The sequence below is a fragment of the Tachysurus vachellii genome, chromosome 16 (assembly GCF_030014155.1).
Source record: "Tachysurus vachellii isolate PV-2020 chromosome 16, HZAU_Pvac_v1, whole genome shotgun sequence".
Classification (NCBI taxonomy): Eukaryota; Metazoa; Chordata; class Actinopteri; order Siluriformes; family Bagridae; genus Tachysurus; species Tachysurus vachellii.
In genome coordinates this window covers 10,920,240-10,937,096 of record NC_083475.1, presented here as the reverse complement: position 1 = coordinate 10,937,096, position 16,857 = coordinate 10,920,240, and the positions used below count along the sequence as shown (strand labels likewise).

General features: G+C 36.6%; 2 protein-coding genes across 2 annotated transcripts; one reads left to right on the top strand and one right to left on the bottom strand.

The window, feature by feature from the left end:
* Positions 1 to 141: 141 nt before the first annotated feature.
* tprkb (Tp53rk binding protein) lies at positions 142 to 1,933 on the bottom strand. The gene is made up of 4 exons (XM_060889676.1): positions 1,550 to 1,933; positions 763 to 885; positions 431 to 607; positions 142 to 334 (listed from the first exon to the last, which is right to left on the bottom strand). The coding sequence occupies exons 1-4, from the start codon at positions 1,691 to 1,693 to the stop codon at positions 248 to 250; spliced, it is 531 nt and encodes a 176-aa protein (XP_060745659.1). The 5' UTR covers positions 1,694 to 1,933; the 3' UTR covers positions 142 to 247.
* Positions 1,934 to 2,089: 156 nt separating this feature from the next.
* Positions 2,090 to 6,067, top strand: alg10 (ALG10 alpha-1,2-mannosyltransferase). The gene is made up of 3 exons (XM_060890022.1): positions 2,090 to 2,313; positions 3,652 to 3,849; positions 4,495 to 6,067. Exons 1-3 carry the CDS (start codon positions 2,149 to 2,151, stop codon positions 5,551 to 5,553), a joined length of 1,422 nt encoding a protein of 473 aa, XP_060746005.1. The 5' UTR covers positions 2,090 to 2,148; the 3' UTR covers positions 5,554 to 6,067.
* The last annotated feature ends 10,790 nt before the right edge of the window (positions 6,068 to 16,857 follow it).

Here is a 16,857-nt window from a genome sequence, read left to right as displayed (position 1 = left end):
TAATCCATTCATGCGTTTTCCTTACTACTTATCCTACAATGTGTCTGCCCAAAAAGAAAAGTCATGTTGACTTACATAAGGATCTGTTCATTTGCTTCCATTCCTGTTATTAATACAATTAAAGATGCAGGACAAGATCCCCCATTATCAAATTTGTTTTTATTTAAAAAAAAAAAAAAAATCTTCTAATGTTTATACAGAAATAAATACATAACAGATATTCTGTCTGAAATAATAAAAAAGTAAGCTAGACAACATCCTTAGCAGCCATTCTGCAGACAACAGCATCCAAAACACTTCCACACTTTTCCTCTTGAGGTGCAAGTTTGTAAAGCTGAAATAACAAAAAACAAAGACAGGATTTTATGCTCAGAGATAGAAAACTTATGTCGGATTCTATTCCTGTTACACCAAGGCACCAAAATCAAACCTTTTTAATCTTGGCAAGATCACTGAGGGAGGATATCTGATCAGCTGGAATCTGCTGGCCGTCCACCTTCGACAGGATATCGTCCTTATTGCATGCTTCTTCTTTGTTATGAACCAGAACAATAAGAACCGCATTGTCATTTTCTGAGATCCCAAACCTTTTAAAAGCTTCAGAGATCTGTGTAGAAGTTCAGAGAAAAATAATTAGAATCCCACAGAGGTAGTTTGGTGGTAATGTAAATTGAACTCAATTCAAATGTAACTACAGTAACAAATGTCCACTGTATCTGACAGAAATAAGCTCTAGATATGTAGTAGGAAAGCACCGCTTACGTTGTTTGTTGGTGAAAGGTTGAAGATGATTTCAGAATATAAGCTCCTTGTCTTCATTTTTCCAATCATCTGAACATGAACTGCTTTATTTGCTGCTAGGAGAGTTTGGAACGGATCCAACACCTTCAACACAGACACAACATGCATGCATTTAAATGTGACCTCTGCTAGATATACACTCAACTTAGCCCATTCATTTACATTATCTGGCAGATGCCCTTATCCGGAGTGACTTATGTTATCTAATTTTTTTTAATACAACTAAGGTCCTTGCTCAGGGGCCAAACAGTGGCGGTTTGGTGGAGCTGGGATTGAACCCACAACCTTCTGATTGGTAGCCCAACACCTTAACCACTAGGCTTCCAAACACCTGGTGGTTAAACTGGTTAAGACTCTGATCACAAGATCTTGTGTTCAAGCCCCAGCATCTCCAGTCTGCTTCTGCTGACCATGTCTAACAAAAAACCTTCCCTATAACTCCAACACCCTAACAAGCTGGGATATGAGAAGTGTATTTTCTTTACTGCCCCCAAGACATAAATATTCACTTGTTCAACCCTTTTCTTTGGATAATGTAAACTAACCAACGAGAAGAAGAATGAAGTGCAAAATATCCAAAGACATTTCATTTAACACTACAACACACACTGTGTATTAGGTTTCATAGATGTTTATTCATATTACACCAGTAACAGACAACAAGAAAGGTAAAGTCTGAAAGTTTTAACCTGTTTAAAGGGAGTTTAAGCTGAAAATAACAGAAAGAAAAACAGATTGAAACACTTACAACTGAAGGGTTGATCAGCGCACCGGCTATTTTTCCCTCCATTGCCATCTTTTTCAGTTCTGCACAGTTTTTAACATCTTTGAAAAGTATCTGAGTCACAGCAAACTCAGGAAACAGCTCCAAAGCACTAGTTAAATCCATCATAAGAAGCTAAATCTCTCCAAAACTCTCAACCTGACTACACGGGACAATAACTTTGTGACACCACGAACCATATTAGCGTTCCGACTTTTACTTAACCGTACACGAATCTGTTATTTTAAATACAAGAGAATCTATAATGAAATCTAAACGACCATTTAATCACGCAGTCGAGTTATCTATTGAGGTTATATATTATCTTAACAGACAAAAGTCTAACACATAATCTCAGACGGAACGTATTAGTAAAAGCGATATCCACCCGGAAAATGCCCGTTAAACGCAATATGTGCAGCGTCCCAAATAGATCCTTTCTCACTACGTAGGGAGGAAATCAACGCGCTCTATACGTTCTATGTAGTGCACTACTTTTATAAACTTATGCTTTTTGAACTACGACCCTAAACTCGCTTTAGCAACGGACAAGTAGCAGGCAGTTTCTCGTCTAAAACAATATAATGGAGAGGTTTGACGGCTACATTTTCCCTGTTGTTTGTAGCACTAATTTTTTAATATCATGTCTTCTGTTTTCCAAAATCACCAGAGAGCAAAGAGAGTCGTATATGGATGAAATCTTTCACGTCCCACAAGCTCAGAAATACTGTGATGGGAAATTTAACGAGGTAAAAATGTAAACACATCATGTTCCCTTCTGAAACAGGCAACATTACTGTTATGGAATGAATCCCTGCTGTGTTATTGATTTATATTATTTATTTTTAAGACATTAAAGTTTTTTTATTACTATTGCAGTGAAAAACACTGCACAGACCTGATACACACACTTCCATTATACATCCATCAATCTGTTTACATGCTGTTGTTGCACACTTTTTGCTCTTTGCACATGCTGTCTCACATCTCAGTCGTTGGCTGTTTTGCACAATACTTTACATTATGTCAGGGACCTGCTGCTATAACACTAATGTGTTCATTCTAGTATTACTGCACACAGTATTGTTGTACATACAGTATTTACTGTACAATATTTACATACAGTATTTACACTGGTCAGTGCTGCTTCTGTTTATTGTCTTTTGTATATTGTCTTGTCATTTTTTGTCTTTCTGTCTTTTTGTCTTGTCCTGCACTGTCTTTTTGTCTTGTCCTTCACTTTGTGTCTTGTCTTGTACTGTCTTTCTGTCTTTTTGTCTTGTCCTGCACTGTCTTTTTGTCTTTTTGTCTTGTCCTGCACTGTCTTTGTGTCTTGTCCTGTACTGTTTTTCTGTCTTTTTGTCTTGTCCTGCACTATCTTTCTGTCTTTTTTGTCTTGTCCTGTACTGTCTTTCTGTCTTTTTTGTCTTGTCCTGTACTGTCTTTCTGTCTTTTTTGTCTTGTCCTGTACTGTCTTTCTGTCTTTTTTGTCTTGTCCTGCAGTGTTTGCACCAGGTTGCACAGATGCACAGTGGTTAGGACTAACTTGCTAAGTCCTTATAGCTCTGTCTTTGTTCTATGTAGCACCAGGATGCTGGAGAAACTGTCTCATTTCACTGTGTACTGCAACAGCTCTATATGGTTAAAATGACAATAAAAGCTTCTTGACTTGACTTGACTTGACATAAACATATATGTAACCATACAATTAGGTGATCCATTAATTGCTTGTGTTCATTTAAACGTCTTTTAGAAAATAAACAGTACTGTGCAAAAGTAAGTCAAAATAGAAACTATAAAAATAATGAAATGAAATATTTCTAAAATGTAAAAAAAAAAATGCTACAAAGTGCAGTACAACTGAGATTTTCATATAAATGTGGTTTATATATAAATGATGGGATTGTTTCCATGTAGGTGGAGCTTAAATCGCGATTTTAATGGCTTTGATGGTTTTATGAATAAAAGTTTAAGGAAGCTCATGTTGTAAATGAAATTTCTAAAAAGTTTATAAATGTCATGTACAGTGTCTTGCATCCTGTTTCTCAGGCTGTGTTGGTAAATGTTGTAATTGATGTTTTCTGCAGTGGGACCCTATGATCACAACGCTGCCTGGTTTGTACCTGTTGTCTGTTGGAGTGATTAAACCTCTCATGTGGTTGGTGGGTTGGACAGGAACAGCTGTGTGCTCCACCGCCATGCTGCGCTTCATCAATGTACTATTCAACTGTGGCAACATCTACATCCTCTATCTCCTCATCTGCAAAATACATCCCAAGGACAAGGTACTTTTCTTTATAGCATCATTTCTTATGTAAGTGTAAAACATTTGTTAAATGATCACAAACCATGGAATGGATCAGAATCTTTGCATATATAACGTTTAATTATACCTCAGAAATTCAGGATTTGTATTATATGTATAACACTGGATATGAGCTCAAAGCACATTGTCCTATAACAAGTATATAGAAAGTGTTTTACTCCTTTATACCACAGCAGTTCACCAAGGATTACAATATATTCTACTTTATTGCTATTCCTGTTTTTTTGTATTTTAAATGAAGAGCAAAATGCCCAATTCATAAAAATCTCCCATTGTGGTAAATGTTACAGATTGCTGACACACAAGATATGTTAAAGAAATACAACTCATTAAATAAACATCTTGATATAGAAAAAATCACCAAAATTCTTTCTTTGTGAAATAACACACGATTAATTAGTCTTTAATAAAAACAATAAGATATTAGAACCAGCGTATCATGTAAGCATGTGAATTGAATGGCATTCAGCACTACTGTCAAGTTAATCAACACTTTTTAACTAATCAGATTTGAGAATTTGTATAAATCTGCATTCGTTTAAACCCTGATAAATTTAGTGTCCTTGTTCTCAGTATAGTGTCTCCCTCTCTTTTTTCCTTGTAGTCCCGTGCGACTGGACGGCGTGTGCTCTCTGCCCTGACTCTGTCCTCCTTCCCAGTGCTCTACTTCTTCACATTCCTCTACTACACTGACGCCGGCTCCACCTTCTTCACTCTCTTCGCCTACCTTATGTGTTTGTACAGGTGCCACAACGCTTCAGCTCTCCTGGGTATCTGCGCCATCCTGTTCCGCCAGACCAACATCATCTGGGTGGCTTTCTGTGCTGGCACGGTGGCAGCTCAGAAACTGGATGAGGCCTGGAGGGTGGAATTGTCGAAAAAGCGGGACGAGAAATCGCCATCGCAGATTTCATTGCAGCTTAGCAGCCTGATGAGACTAGCGCAATTTTTACTAAAATACTTCACATCACCGCTCAATGTAAAGAGTGTGATTTTATCGATCTGGCCTTATGGTGTAGTCGCTTTGGGCTTTATTGTCTTTGTGGTGTTGAACAATGGGATTGTGGTTGGTGACAGGACCAGTCATGAAGCCTGCCTGAACGTCCCTCAACTCTTTTATTTCTTCTCCTTCACGTTAATCTTCTCTCTTCCTTTATCCCTTAGTTACACCAGGCTCATCAGATTTGTGCAGTCTCTCCGGAGACATCCTTTCCTCTTTCTCCTGATCACAGCTCTGTCTCTGCTCCTGATCTGGAAGTTCACATTTGTCCACAAGTACTTATTAGCGGACAACAGGCATTTTCCTTTCTACGTTTGGAAAAGAATTTTCCAGAAGCACGAGCTGGTTCGCTTCCTCCTCGTCCCTGCATATTTGTTTGCAGCATGGAACTTTATGGACACTCTGAATTCCAAGTCTCTCTTTTGGATCTTGGCATTTTGCGTGTGTCTGGTGGCAGCTACGGTTCCTCAGAAGCTTCTTGAGTTCCGGTATTTTATTCTGCCATATCTGCTGTACCGTATCCACGTCCCTCTTTCATCCCTCTCCAGACTACTGTTTGAATTTGCTCTGTATACATTGGTCAACGTGGCAACGATCTACATCTTCCTCCAGAAGACATTCCAGTGGCATGATAGTGCAACAGTGCAGAGATTTATGTGGTGAAATGGGACTTCTACAATCTTTTTCCTTTTTTTGTAAAACAGTAAATATGATCATTGTTTATATTTCTTACTTTCATCTCTGAACTTATTCTTCCTTTACATTCTTATCTGCGACCACAGACATTATTGGGGTTATGTTTAATGTATGTGTATTTGTCTTTGGTGTTGTCACTTGTTTGACATGTCCATAGATTACTGTCCCATTTGCAAAATTTATGGTTCCCAGTAGAGGTGTTTTAAATCAGTGAATCTCTTGTTTTTGTTCCGAACAATTTTCCCATCTTTCAGTCCCATTGCATCAGGTTGCTGTAAATTCTCCAATTTTAGATAAAACTCAAGCTTCAACCCATGTGTCTGTCGATAAAAGAAAAACAATCATATTAGTCTTAGTCACATTAGTTCCTGAATTTTTTTTATGTGAATTACCTTTATTTATAAAAGGTACCTGTTTTCTGTTATTGCTTTGCTGGAGTTTAAATCCGGTGTTCGGATGAAATAAAAATACTGATTATATCTTTATGTCTCTTGTCATTTCTTGTCACAACTGTGTCTCAGTATATTAATGCTTTTATGAGTACTTAAGCTGCATAACTTACAATGTAGACTTACATAGACTTACACAGACGTAGACTTAACATATGTTACAAAACACACTCACATTGTGGTCAGCTTTGTCTTCCACTAGATGGCAATATGAGAGTTTCTGAAACAGAATTTCTTTACATTATATCATCAGATGTGATACAGTACCAGAAAGCACTGCAGGAAATCAGTACCCTCCTGTCATTACTTCACATTGTCCCAGGCAGGGTTAATCAGATATCAGAGAAGGTATCACACAGTGACCGTCTAATTGTTGATTGTTGGATGAGAAATCTCAAATCAATTCTGAATAATTTTGCATGAGTGTTGAGATTTGTGAGATTTCTTTCACACTACATTAATAAGCCAGACGACAGACTCTATACACTGGTTATTAATTTCCCATGAGCATATCACAAGCTTATTGTAAAAAAATAAATTAATGCAGTGTATCAACTGTAAAATCTACCTCAATGCTTTTAAATGCTCAGAGACTAACAATAAATGTTAGGATGTTCATTCTTGATTATATCCTACGCCACGCTGTAGTTCGGCTGAAATATTGTGACTTTGTAAATGCCTGTTTTGACCCAGGCTTGGTGCGCCTACGGGCCACTTCTCATCCATGATCACATGGTCGATTCCCAGAGCACTGGTGCTTTCCCCATGTCCTAGATACAGCTTCTAGAAACTTCTACTAAGCAGGAAACAGAAAGAGGGTGAAAAACATTATAATCCACAAAGCGTCTAACAGTGTTAATAATCCAAAGAAAAAGTTCATGTAGCCTGATTTCATCACATCAGGAATGCTAAAATTACTGCTACATCTGTCTGGTGCCGGAGGTAGTTTTGAGTCAAGGGATGAAGACCTATAAAACATTTAATGGACTATTTTGAGAGATTTGTTAGGGGACATAAATATTATGTGCATCAGCAGCACTGAGGCTGCCATCTTTTATTTGCTTTTGAAGAGACACATGAACATATGCTCCAGTGGTATGATTAAAGATGCAGTGAATAATGTGTAATGTGTTAAAGACATCGATTAGTGAAATGAGGTTATAGTTTTTCTTAATCAGAATCTAAAGCTGTGTTTTAATAAGAAGTGCATGGATAAGTGGAGGAAATGGTTCATTTCATTTGTTTTGTGTGTGTTTGAGAGAGAGACTGAAATTTAGACAAACAGCAAATGAGTCACTCACTATGATATCCTCATTTGACACCAGCATCCAAAAGTGCACAATTATTACAAAGCCTAAGGCCAGACTTTGACTTGTGCTTGCATAGAAGTTACAGCTGCAGCTAACAATCACAAGAGATCACGATCGTGACTTTTCTCTCTCTGCTCTCTCCTATCCTCATTTAATAGCACACTCTCATGTTCTTCCCACATGCCCTGTCACTAAGCAATGTATTACTCTTTAATGAAGTGAATAATTCGAGAACTCATTACTTCTTGTCATATATAATGTTTATGTGGCTGAATCGCTATAAAAAATGGAACATCACTGAGTACACGTTGTTAATTAGTGCTGTTATTTTTGTACATTCAAATGTTCTTCACCTAAAACTACTTTTTCTTCTTGTACCTTTGGTTGAACGGTGAACATAATATTTGAAGTTACAAAATATAGTTCTTTATATCATAAGTTTATATCATCCACATCTGAAAATTTCTCAGAAAAAAACGTTGATTGTTGTTTATTTTTGAGAATTTCTGAATAGCCAGTGCGCAACACTGCTTATCTTTTAGTACTCTATGTATTATCTATTTACATATTTAATACGTTTCAACAAATTCAGAATAGTTCTGATCATGTTTTGATTATTTCCATTGACAACCTTAGGCAGACGCCATTATCCAGAGCAACTTACTTTTCTCTCATTTTATACAACTGAGCAGTTGAGGTTTAAGGACCTTTGCCCAAGGATCCAGCAACGGCAACTTGGCACTGGTGTGATCTCACAACCTTCCAACCAGTGGGTTAACATCCTAAACCCTGAGCTATATGTCTTAAAGTTTAAGGTCTGAAAATGAGAAACCAAGTTAGAGTTAGTGGATGCAAAGGAAGACATTTATTTTATAAGTTGCGAAAGAAACAACAGAACAGTGTGTATAAACCAAAATATACTAACTATAAGCAAGATGGACGGCAATGCAGCAAACACACAACCATGACAATGGTGTACACAGAAAGCAGAGTTTAAATGAGGGTGTTATTTAGAGAAAACACTAAACAGGTGCTCAGTGAGACATGTGACATGCAGACTCATGTGGTATGATGGGTAATGTAATCAAGTGCCGATTTTGACATAACCGTGTCTACAACCTTTCAATAAACATTGCTCAGGATCTGGACCGAAGAAATTAGCAGTAGAATGGACACGAACATCATACCCCTATAAATAGCACTCTAAATGTCCTCTATAAGAAAAGAAAAGCTTTCTTTTTCCCATCTGTTATTTCCACCCACTCAATCTGTCTGCAAAACAGTAGCTAACCACTCACCGTTCTAAACAATTGCATGTTGCCTTTTGTAAGAACTATCAGAAAACACACAGACCCACTGTGTAGTACTGTGGTTCAATTGTTCCACAATTAAAATACAGTATTCATAAAAAGGCAAAGAAAAAATACCTTAAAAAAACATTTAATTAGGTGGTGTCAGGTGAATACTGGGGCTACCTGCTGGAGGCATTTCAGTTTGGTTCAATTGTATTTTAATGTCTTCTGAGCAGACGAATTTCCAGTTTCTCACTAATATAACAAGTTGGTTTTCATTCTTGTTATCCCCCTTTGTTAGACCAGCAGGATGAACAAGATGTATCACAGCATTTAGAAGACTGCAGTTATTTTTCTTTTTCTCACTTTCAGCAAAGTAGATAAACCGAGTAGGTTAAACAAATCTCCAAAAAAGTAAATAACCAAATCTCATCCAAAGTAATAATGATGATTAGAAAGAAAGAAGACACAGATGTCATTATCCCATAAGGAAATGTACCCAGAAACATAGAGTCATATAAATCATATCCCAGCCAATTATCTGCACACATTTGCAGTGGTGTTGACATCAGGCAAGACAAGACTTCCAATTTCAAGAGAAAAAACAGTGTTTAAATCTCCTGCTGTCTGTCACTTCCTAAACACCCAACACTGAATGCTTTTTTTGTGTTCTCATGTAAGCTAATGGTAATAATCTCAGCAGGAGAGATAACTTTGGTTTAAAGCAAAGCAAACTGGCTAATTAGGAAGAGAGTGCTGGCAGAAGCAGGAGCTTTGATGCTGTGCCTCTAACAGCCTCCCAATCAAGGACAAACGGACACTTTTATAAAGTCCCCTTCCAAGGGCAGAGCATCCCCCGACACAGCTACAGTGTGTGTGTGTGTGTGTGTGTGTGTGTGTGTGTGTGTGTGTGTGTGTGTGTACACTTCTGTAAGTGTGTGTGTGGGTAGGAGTAGCAGCTGTACCGATGCTATTAATATCATTCAAGGCTAAAATGTACCTTTCTTATTCAGTGTATGAGCTGCTGGAGTTCAGCATGTAGCATGTGTGCTACAGAGGGCACAACCTATAGATAAGAATTAAATATTCAAGGAGCTATGTTTAGACCATGTCTGGCTTGAAAGGGCTTTTCTGGAAAGTGTTTAGAGTAGCCTGAGCAAGAGCACACATAAATATTCGAGTGCATTTATACTGTACACCTACTATACATTAGTCTCTTAGGTGGCTTAGTGGTGACCACATTTGCCTCACACCTTCAGGTTGGGGTTGATTCCTTCCTCTGCTCGGTGTTTCTGGAGTTGGTATGTTCTCCTGATGCTTTAGGGGTTTCCTTTGGATACTCCAGTTTCCTACCACAGGTCCAAAGACATATTTTATAGGTGAATTTGCATCTTGTATCATCTCTGTGTGTGTGATTGTGTCCTGCGATGGGTTGGCACCCAGGAAAAACCCAGGTGAAGGATAAGTAATAACAGAAAATAGAAAACTGGATGTTTTGTAATATAAAAACAAACCTACAGAATCTTATCTAGAAAAGTGAGGTAACAATTTAATTTGTTTGGGAAGATTTCAGCTCAGTGTTGTATTTTTATGTTGTAGTTATTATTTTTAACATATATGTATTGTGGGTTGTTTTTAGAACTGACCCATTATTATATATGTCATCTGATGATTTATATACATAAGAGAAATTTAAATGATTTGTATAAGTTGTATTTATCACCCTCGAAAATCCCCCCTTTTTACAGAGTGTCTTATAATCTATGTGTAATGCCATATTAAAGGAATACTGTGTTGTTTTAAAATGAAAGTATCTGTCAATAGCATCTGTAATGTAAATGGAAATACACTTACCTATAATGTGATATGAATGGAAAACCTATTTACCCTTTAATCCTTCTATAATGGAAGTCTAAATTGAAGGAATGTCAATAAAAAATGGTCAGAGAGACTAAAAACCTTAAGATCAGACCAATTTGGAGCAATACAGTAAAAAGTAATTTACTTGCCAATACCTGCAGTGCAGTTTTCTGGCCACACGATTCAAAATCTTAAGGATTGCACTCTGTTTGGCTTTTTGAACCAGAGGGTACACACACAAACAAGTTTCCACTTTTCAAAGTTTTCTGAGATCTGCTAGACTAGCGGGTGTTGAACTACCAATTAGAAGGTTGTGAGTTTAAATCCCAGGCCCTGCAAGCTGCCACTGTGGGGCCCCTGAGCAAGGCCCTTAACCCTCAGTTGTGTAAAAAAAAAAAAAAGTAAGTCACTCTGGATAAGGGTTTCTGCCAAATAACATAAATGCTTTGTAAGGTTTCTTAAGAGATTTTGTAGGTATTAACTGAGGTACAACTTGCTAATGTATAACCACAACCTCTTCTCACTGAAAATGCACAACTCTAAAAGAACAAATTATGCAAATTTAGATTGAATTAGAAAAGTCATTTGAGTGAAGAATTCCTAAAAGCATTCCTAAAAGCAAAAAATTATTTTGCATAAATGTTTATTGATGGAACTGCCCTAAGGCTTTTGAGCTTTCGAGTTTCGAGCCTAAGAGTTTTAAGGAAATGGTTTTAGAGCCCTTCTTCTGCAGTTATAAATCTTGTCTGTGGTAATGTGGTGGAGATGGCAGATGTGGTGGAGAGTTTAGGTTGAAACATGTTGAAGTATTCCTGAAAGTTGGGACAGTTAATGGCTATGTGAGCATACAAAGATTAGAAGGTGTTATTCAGTCTGGCATCTGTTCATCATGTGTCCCAGTTCAGAACCATTTACAATTCTTTTTGTTGTCCCTGCTGAGCTGCTGTCACAGTGGACACATTCCACATCATTTACAAACTTCCTGGTTTCCTTTTTTCAGTTGCTAACAAGCTTTTTCTTCTGTTTTTCTGTGCAAAGCTACAAACAGAAGCTTTATAGCTTTTTTTTTGACAATAACTGCCACACAACCTCTTCTACGTTAAACACATTTCTACAGTGATTTAAAGTAAAGAAAAATCCTTAGCCAACATTCAACTAATGAGCGCAAACAGCAAATCTACACGGTTAACTACACACTGTCTATTACATCCTATAATTCACTGCTGTCATGGTTTCAACACTATAATGTGTTATTTAGTTAAACAATTGCTTACACCTATTTATAGCAGTAAAGCAGGAGGGAGGATTAACTATATATAGAAAAAAATTCAAGGAAGCCCTTAGAGAAATGTAAAATGGTTAATCAAATGCAACAACAAATAACCAAAAGCCACCGGGAGAAGCACATGTAGCCTTAGAGAAATGGTCGGAGGATGCAGCCAAGGAAATGGAGAAACACAACATATCACAGAAAGACACACATCTACATTTAGAAACCATGTCCTCATCCCTGACATGACAATGAGAAAAGCAGGACAAAGTGCACAGGCGAACATCAGGCAGATGTTTTATATTGCTTTAATAATCAGAACGTTCAGACATCACTTTTGTATGGTCTTTGTTATTTCAGAATGTGACTACTAGTGAAAACAAGAAATATTTGAATACTAAACACTTTCTACTTTTAATGGTTAAATTTTAAACAAAAATGCTTGATTTCACCACAGCTTCTCTCAAAATCTGTTCAGTTTGCAAAGATTTGTGTGTGTGTGTGTGTGTGTGTGTGTGCGTGCGTGTGTTTTGTTTTTTTTAAGTGGTGAAATTAATAAGGGTTCTTACAGGGTTCTTCTTTTAAACAACTTCCACTGAAGACACATACTGTATGTAATGACTATCTGTGATAGCTATACCCGCGTTCAATGCACGTGAATCAAATACAGATGTAGCTCAATACGTGGTGTGATGTCACAGGATGGTCTCGGCCCGAATCTGCTGAAAATCGGTGGTAGATGTAAAAAATCACAAAGTCCTCATTGTATTGTGAAGTTTGCATAATTTGTGTTAATATTTATAGATTAAGCCTTAAAGCATTACCAAATTTGTCTCTATACTTGTCTCTTATTCTCTGTACACACATAAATTAGTACATCAGGTTTATTCATGTCCACAGCTACCAGACTACCAGAACACCACAAACATGCTTTGCAATTCTTTCAAACTAGCAGCACAACATCTCTTTAAAGTGGAGGAAAATAAATCCTTACCACAGAATCTTTTAAACCGCAAATCATCACACAGTTACTTACTACACAACATATTTACTTGTGTTTTTTTTCTGACTCTGTTAGAAACACTGTTAGAAAACAAATTGTTATTGGACCAGCGCATATTTTAGAGTTATAAACAGTAGAAGCCATTTTCAAGCTTTCACTTTCTTCTTCACTTTCTTCTTCCACATATAATTTAGTGTTACTCATTGAAAGCATCCCACTTAGGAAGATTTGACAAAAAGTAAGAAACTGGAATTGCACATTTGATATTTAAAAGATTCTATATTATAAGGTTTCATGTACAAATAGTATCTCAATAATGTAAAAAAAAAAAAAAAAAAAACGACAAACACAGAGAAGCAAGTTTAGATGCCAAAATATATCTTGGCTATGTATGAGAAATGAATGAATAAATTATTATTCTTAATTTACTTTACTTTGTTCCTTAATGTTCTTCATTCCATTTGTGAGCACAATCCAATTACAAAAGACACATTTGCAGTTATGCACTTATCCTAATGGAGTATAAAGCCATTTCTTTGCCCCAACTTAATTTTATTCTTCTTATCCGAATGATGTATTTTTTTGAGGTGCAACATTTTTATTATTATTATTAGGCTGTTAATCCAATCAGTTTGATAGTATTAGTGAAGATTATGGAAGTTGATGGTGTGTAAAAGTTCCTCATATTTTCTCAGTAGGTATTCAGTAAAATTATCCTCATAATTTTTGCTGCATGTCAGTGTTGAAATGCCACCAGGACATACTGCATGCTGATGATAAGTAATAAAAAAGTAGCTAAAATGGCTTTTGAAATCAGTTATATATCTCTAGGCAATATGGATGAATTCTGTTGAACTAATGAACCTGATGTACCTTAGGCTGTATCAACAAATTCTTCTATAAGCATGAATCATCCACAACACTGGTATCTGCACAGAAACTGTTCTGTTTCCTGTATTAGGCATCAACCTGTAGGGGCAAAAACATCTTTTATCTTTTTTTATAGTTTCTTCTAGACAAGAATGAGCTTAAACTGAAATAAATGGCAGAGTTCCATTCCTCAGGTTCTTCTGCTGACCCAAAAGTCCACAGCAAGCTCACATACACTTACTGGCCACTTTAATAGAAACACCTGTACACCTGATCATTCATGCAGTTTTTCAATGATCTAATCATGATTATCGAATCATGTGGCAGAAGCACAAAATTTTGATGAGATGAGAAACAGGTACAGGTCAAATTTCAGATAATGTTCATATAAGACATGAGAAAGGATTGATCCTTGACCTTGGATTTGATTGGCTTATTATACAATTAATTCCTATTGAAGTGGCCAATGAGCGTATGTCTTCAGTTTCAGTAGAGATCTCAACAAAGTCACACTATCTGCTAAGATCTACCAATAAGTTCATTGAAGTTTACAAAAATTGGAACAAGCTTACTACTACTGTACCACACCAACAGCATACAAATGGAAATATATACAGTTTACTTTCATATAAAATCATGGATTTAGATTTCTATATAAATACACTTTTAGGAAACAAAGCCTTCCAGATCATTAGGTTGAATAGTGAAAATGCCACAGTCACCTGTAACTGGGAATCCACAATGTGTGTGTTATTCTCTCACCTGTCAATCAGAGCAAGACAAAGGACCTGTGAGCTTGTGTATTGGGAAGAGGACAGTAAGCAGGAAGATTTACCTAGTTTGTCAGAATTGACCAATTTGAATGTCCAAACTGAGAGAAATTGGAAAGAATGTGTTCTTTAAAAGGTTGATTTTATAATTAACCATCCTCAGCTTCCAAAAAAAGTGTTATGCTTTGTACAAGTTGTTGTATAGTACATAGCACATAGTAGGCTGCATAGAGAGGTTCCACAATAAGGACAAGCTAAAAATACATAAGGGAGTAAAATTTCAAGGCTTGACATTAATCTCTCATTTTTGACTTTTTTTGTCACACACTCAAAGTCAGGTCTGCATTTTGTCTCATGCATTTTAGGAGAAATACTTTTGACAAATGTGAGACAAGGAAGTAAATGAAAGACTGCATAAACAAACTAGAGAGAATGTGTGTATGTGTGTGTGTGCGTGTGTGTGTATGAATTGCTGAGCTCAGTTTAACACATTTGTGTACCTTGCTCTCCATTTGTGGAGTTCTCGTAGAACAATAATACTGGCTGTCACTGTTTAATTTACATTTCAGCAGTGCAATCGAGTGTCTCTCCACCCTGACACTACATCTTTACATCACGCCTACACTCTTTACAAAATGCAGCTTTCCCCTACACTTGACTTCTCTGTGCATGTGTGTGTTTGTGTGTGTGTGTGTGTGTGTGTGCAGGATTGGTGTCCTCAGGCTTGTAAAAGGTAATATCATGTAGCAGCACAATGTGACAGTAGCACAGAGTGAAATATGTGGGTCATCCAGATTGATGTCAGCGTAATGGGTAAAAATGACCAGCGCTGTCTGACACTCAAACTGTCAGACACACACACACACACACACACACACACACACCCTATTTAGTGGTAGACAATGCCACTATTGTTTAGATCTACTAATCCTCAAACACTATATACATACAATAAACAAACACCCAGAATTAAATATTCATGGTTTCATTATTAGCTAATATTTTATAGATTGACTATATCAAAAACAACATCATTTATACACAAACAACAAAAGTGTTTTAAAGTGTATTTTGTAGAACAATAAAACTAATGTCATTTTGTCATGAGTAGGGCTATGGACGGCAACACAACAAACAAAACACGACCGCAACAGAAGCATGATGAAAGGTTGCTGAAACACAAGAACTTATGTATGTGTGCTCATCAGGGTGAAATGGGACACAGGTGAGGGTGATTGGGACAAACACAGTGTTGCCGATTATAAATGTGTAAAATAACATTAGTTGTGCAGTTTACCTTAGATAGTTTAATCATAATATATATCCTTTTAGCTTTGATGATGAATCACAGAATTAACCAGTAAGGAACATTACATTTTCCCTTTTCTGAAGTACTGAATTTCCACTTTTTCTGAAGTTTTTTGAAGTACAGAAGTTCCACTTGAGTTTTACATGACAGCATGGGGCTTAGATGGTGCTTTAAATCAATAAATTAAGACATTTATGCCATTATAGTATGACATCCACCTAAATGCATGTAATGCATGTAATTCTACCAAACAGCAGTAACTTTATTCGGTACATTTCCTCTATTCCCTCACCCCCCTGAAATTAGGCCAATTCCTGTCTACATCATTACTCCACAGCGAGCTCAACACACATGCACACCCAAATGTTTAGACTGCTTCTGAAATGCTTCTGCAAGAAAGAACTAACAGATAAAATAATTAATAAGCAAGTAGAGATGCCTCTGTGTGCTTACTGGTTAGAAAGTGGTGTTCATTATAATTAGTTTTCACAGACTGATTTTTGAAGTACAGTAACATGAAATTTATTCCATTTTTTTGGAGGCCTGAGATATCTGCAGGTACTTTTTTATTTTACCTAAGCTAAAAATTTCTAGAAAAACTATGCAAATGTAAAACACCATTTAAAAAAAGGCATGTCCTATTTGCACCTTGGTGAAAATAGAAAGCCAGAACCTATTTGCACCTGAGAAAAAGCAAAAGTGTGTCCTGTTTCCACCCAATTTAGAAATTACCAAACTGAGAGCTAAAACCTGCTAATGATTTTTTGCTATTAAAAACATCTAATTGTAGCTTATTGCCAGCAAAGCTAATAATGTAATAGTTAGCCTAATTTATTCTAGTTTGCTAGTGGCCGTGACAACTGGTTATGACAATGTAAGGTTTTCTGGAAAGCTAGACAATATATGCTAGGAAGTACTAGGCTTTAAATACATGATATACGATTAGCTGACTGGTTAGCAAACTGGTGAAAATATAACATTAGCCAATCTAACTACTGCAGTATCAACATTAGTTGGTTGCTTGCTAGCTTATCTAATTTTTCTATTTTATTTGCAATTCTACTGGATGCAAATCGACTTTTTATTCAATGTCTGGAGTTTAGCCATGAAACCCGTCTTCCAAATTAGCTACAGAGGA

Coding starts and splice junctions, on each gene's coding strand:
- alg10 (XM_060890022.1), top strand. CDS start 2,149: ATGGAGAGGTTTGACGGCTACATTTTCCCTGTTGTTTGTAGCACTAAT. Junction 2,314..3,651: donor GTGATGGGAAATTTAACGAG/GTAAAAATGTAA, acceptor TGTTTTCTGCAG/TGGGACCCTATGATCACAAC. Junction 3,850..4,494: donor AAATACATCCCAAGGACAAG/GTACTTTTCTTT, acceptor TTTTCCTTGTAG/TCCCGTGCGACTGGACGGCG.
- tprkb (XM_060889676.1), bottom strand. CDS start 1,693: ATGATGGATTTAACTAGTGCTTTGGAGCTGTTTCCTGAGTTTGCTGTG. Junction 608..762: donor ACCTTTCACCAACAAACAAC/GTAAGCGGTGCT, acceptor ACTTCTACACAG/ATCTCTGAAGCTTTTAAAAG. Junction 335..430: donor ATCTTGCCAAGATTAAAAAG/GTTTGATTTTGG, acceptor TTGTTATTTCAG/CTTTACAAACTTGCACCTCA.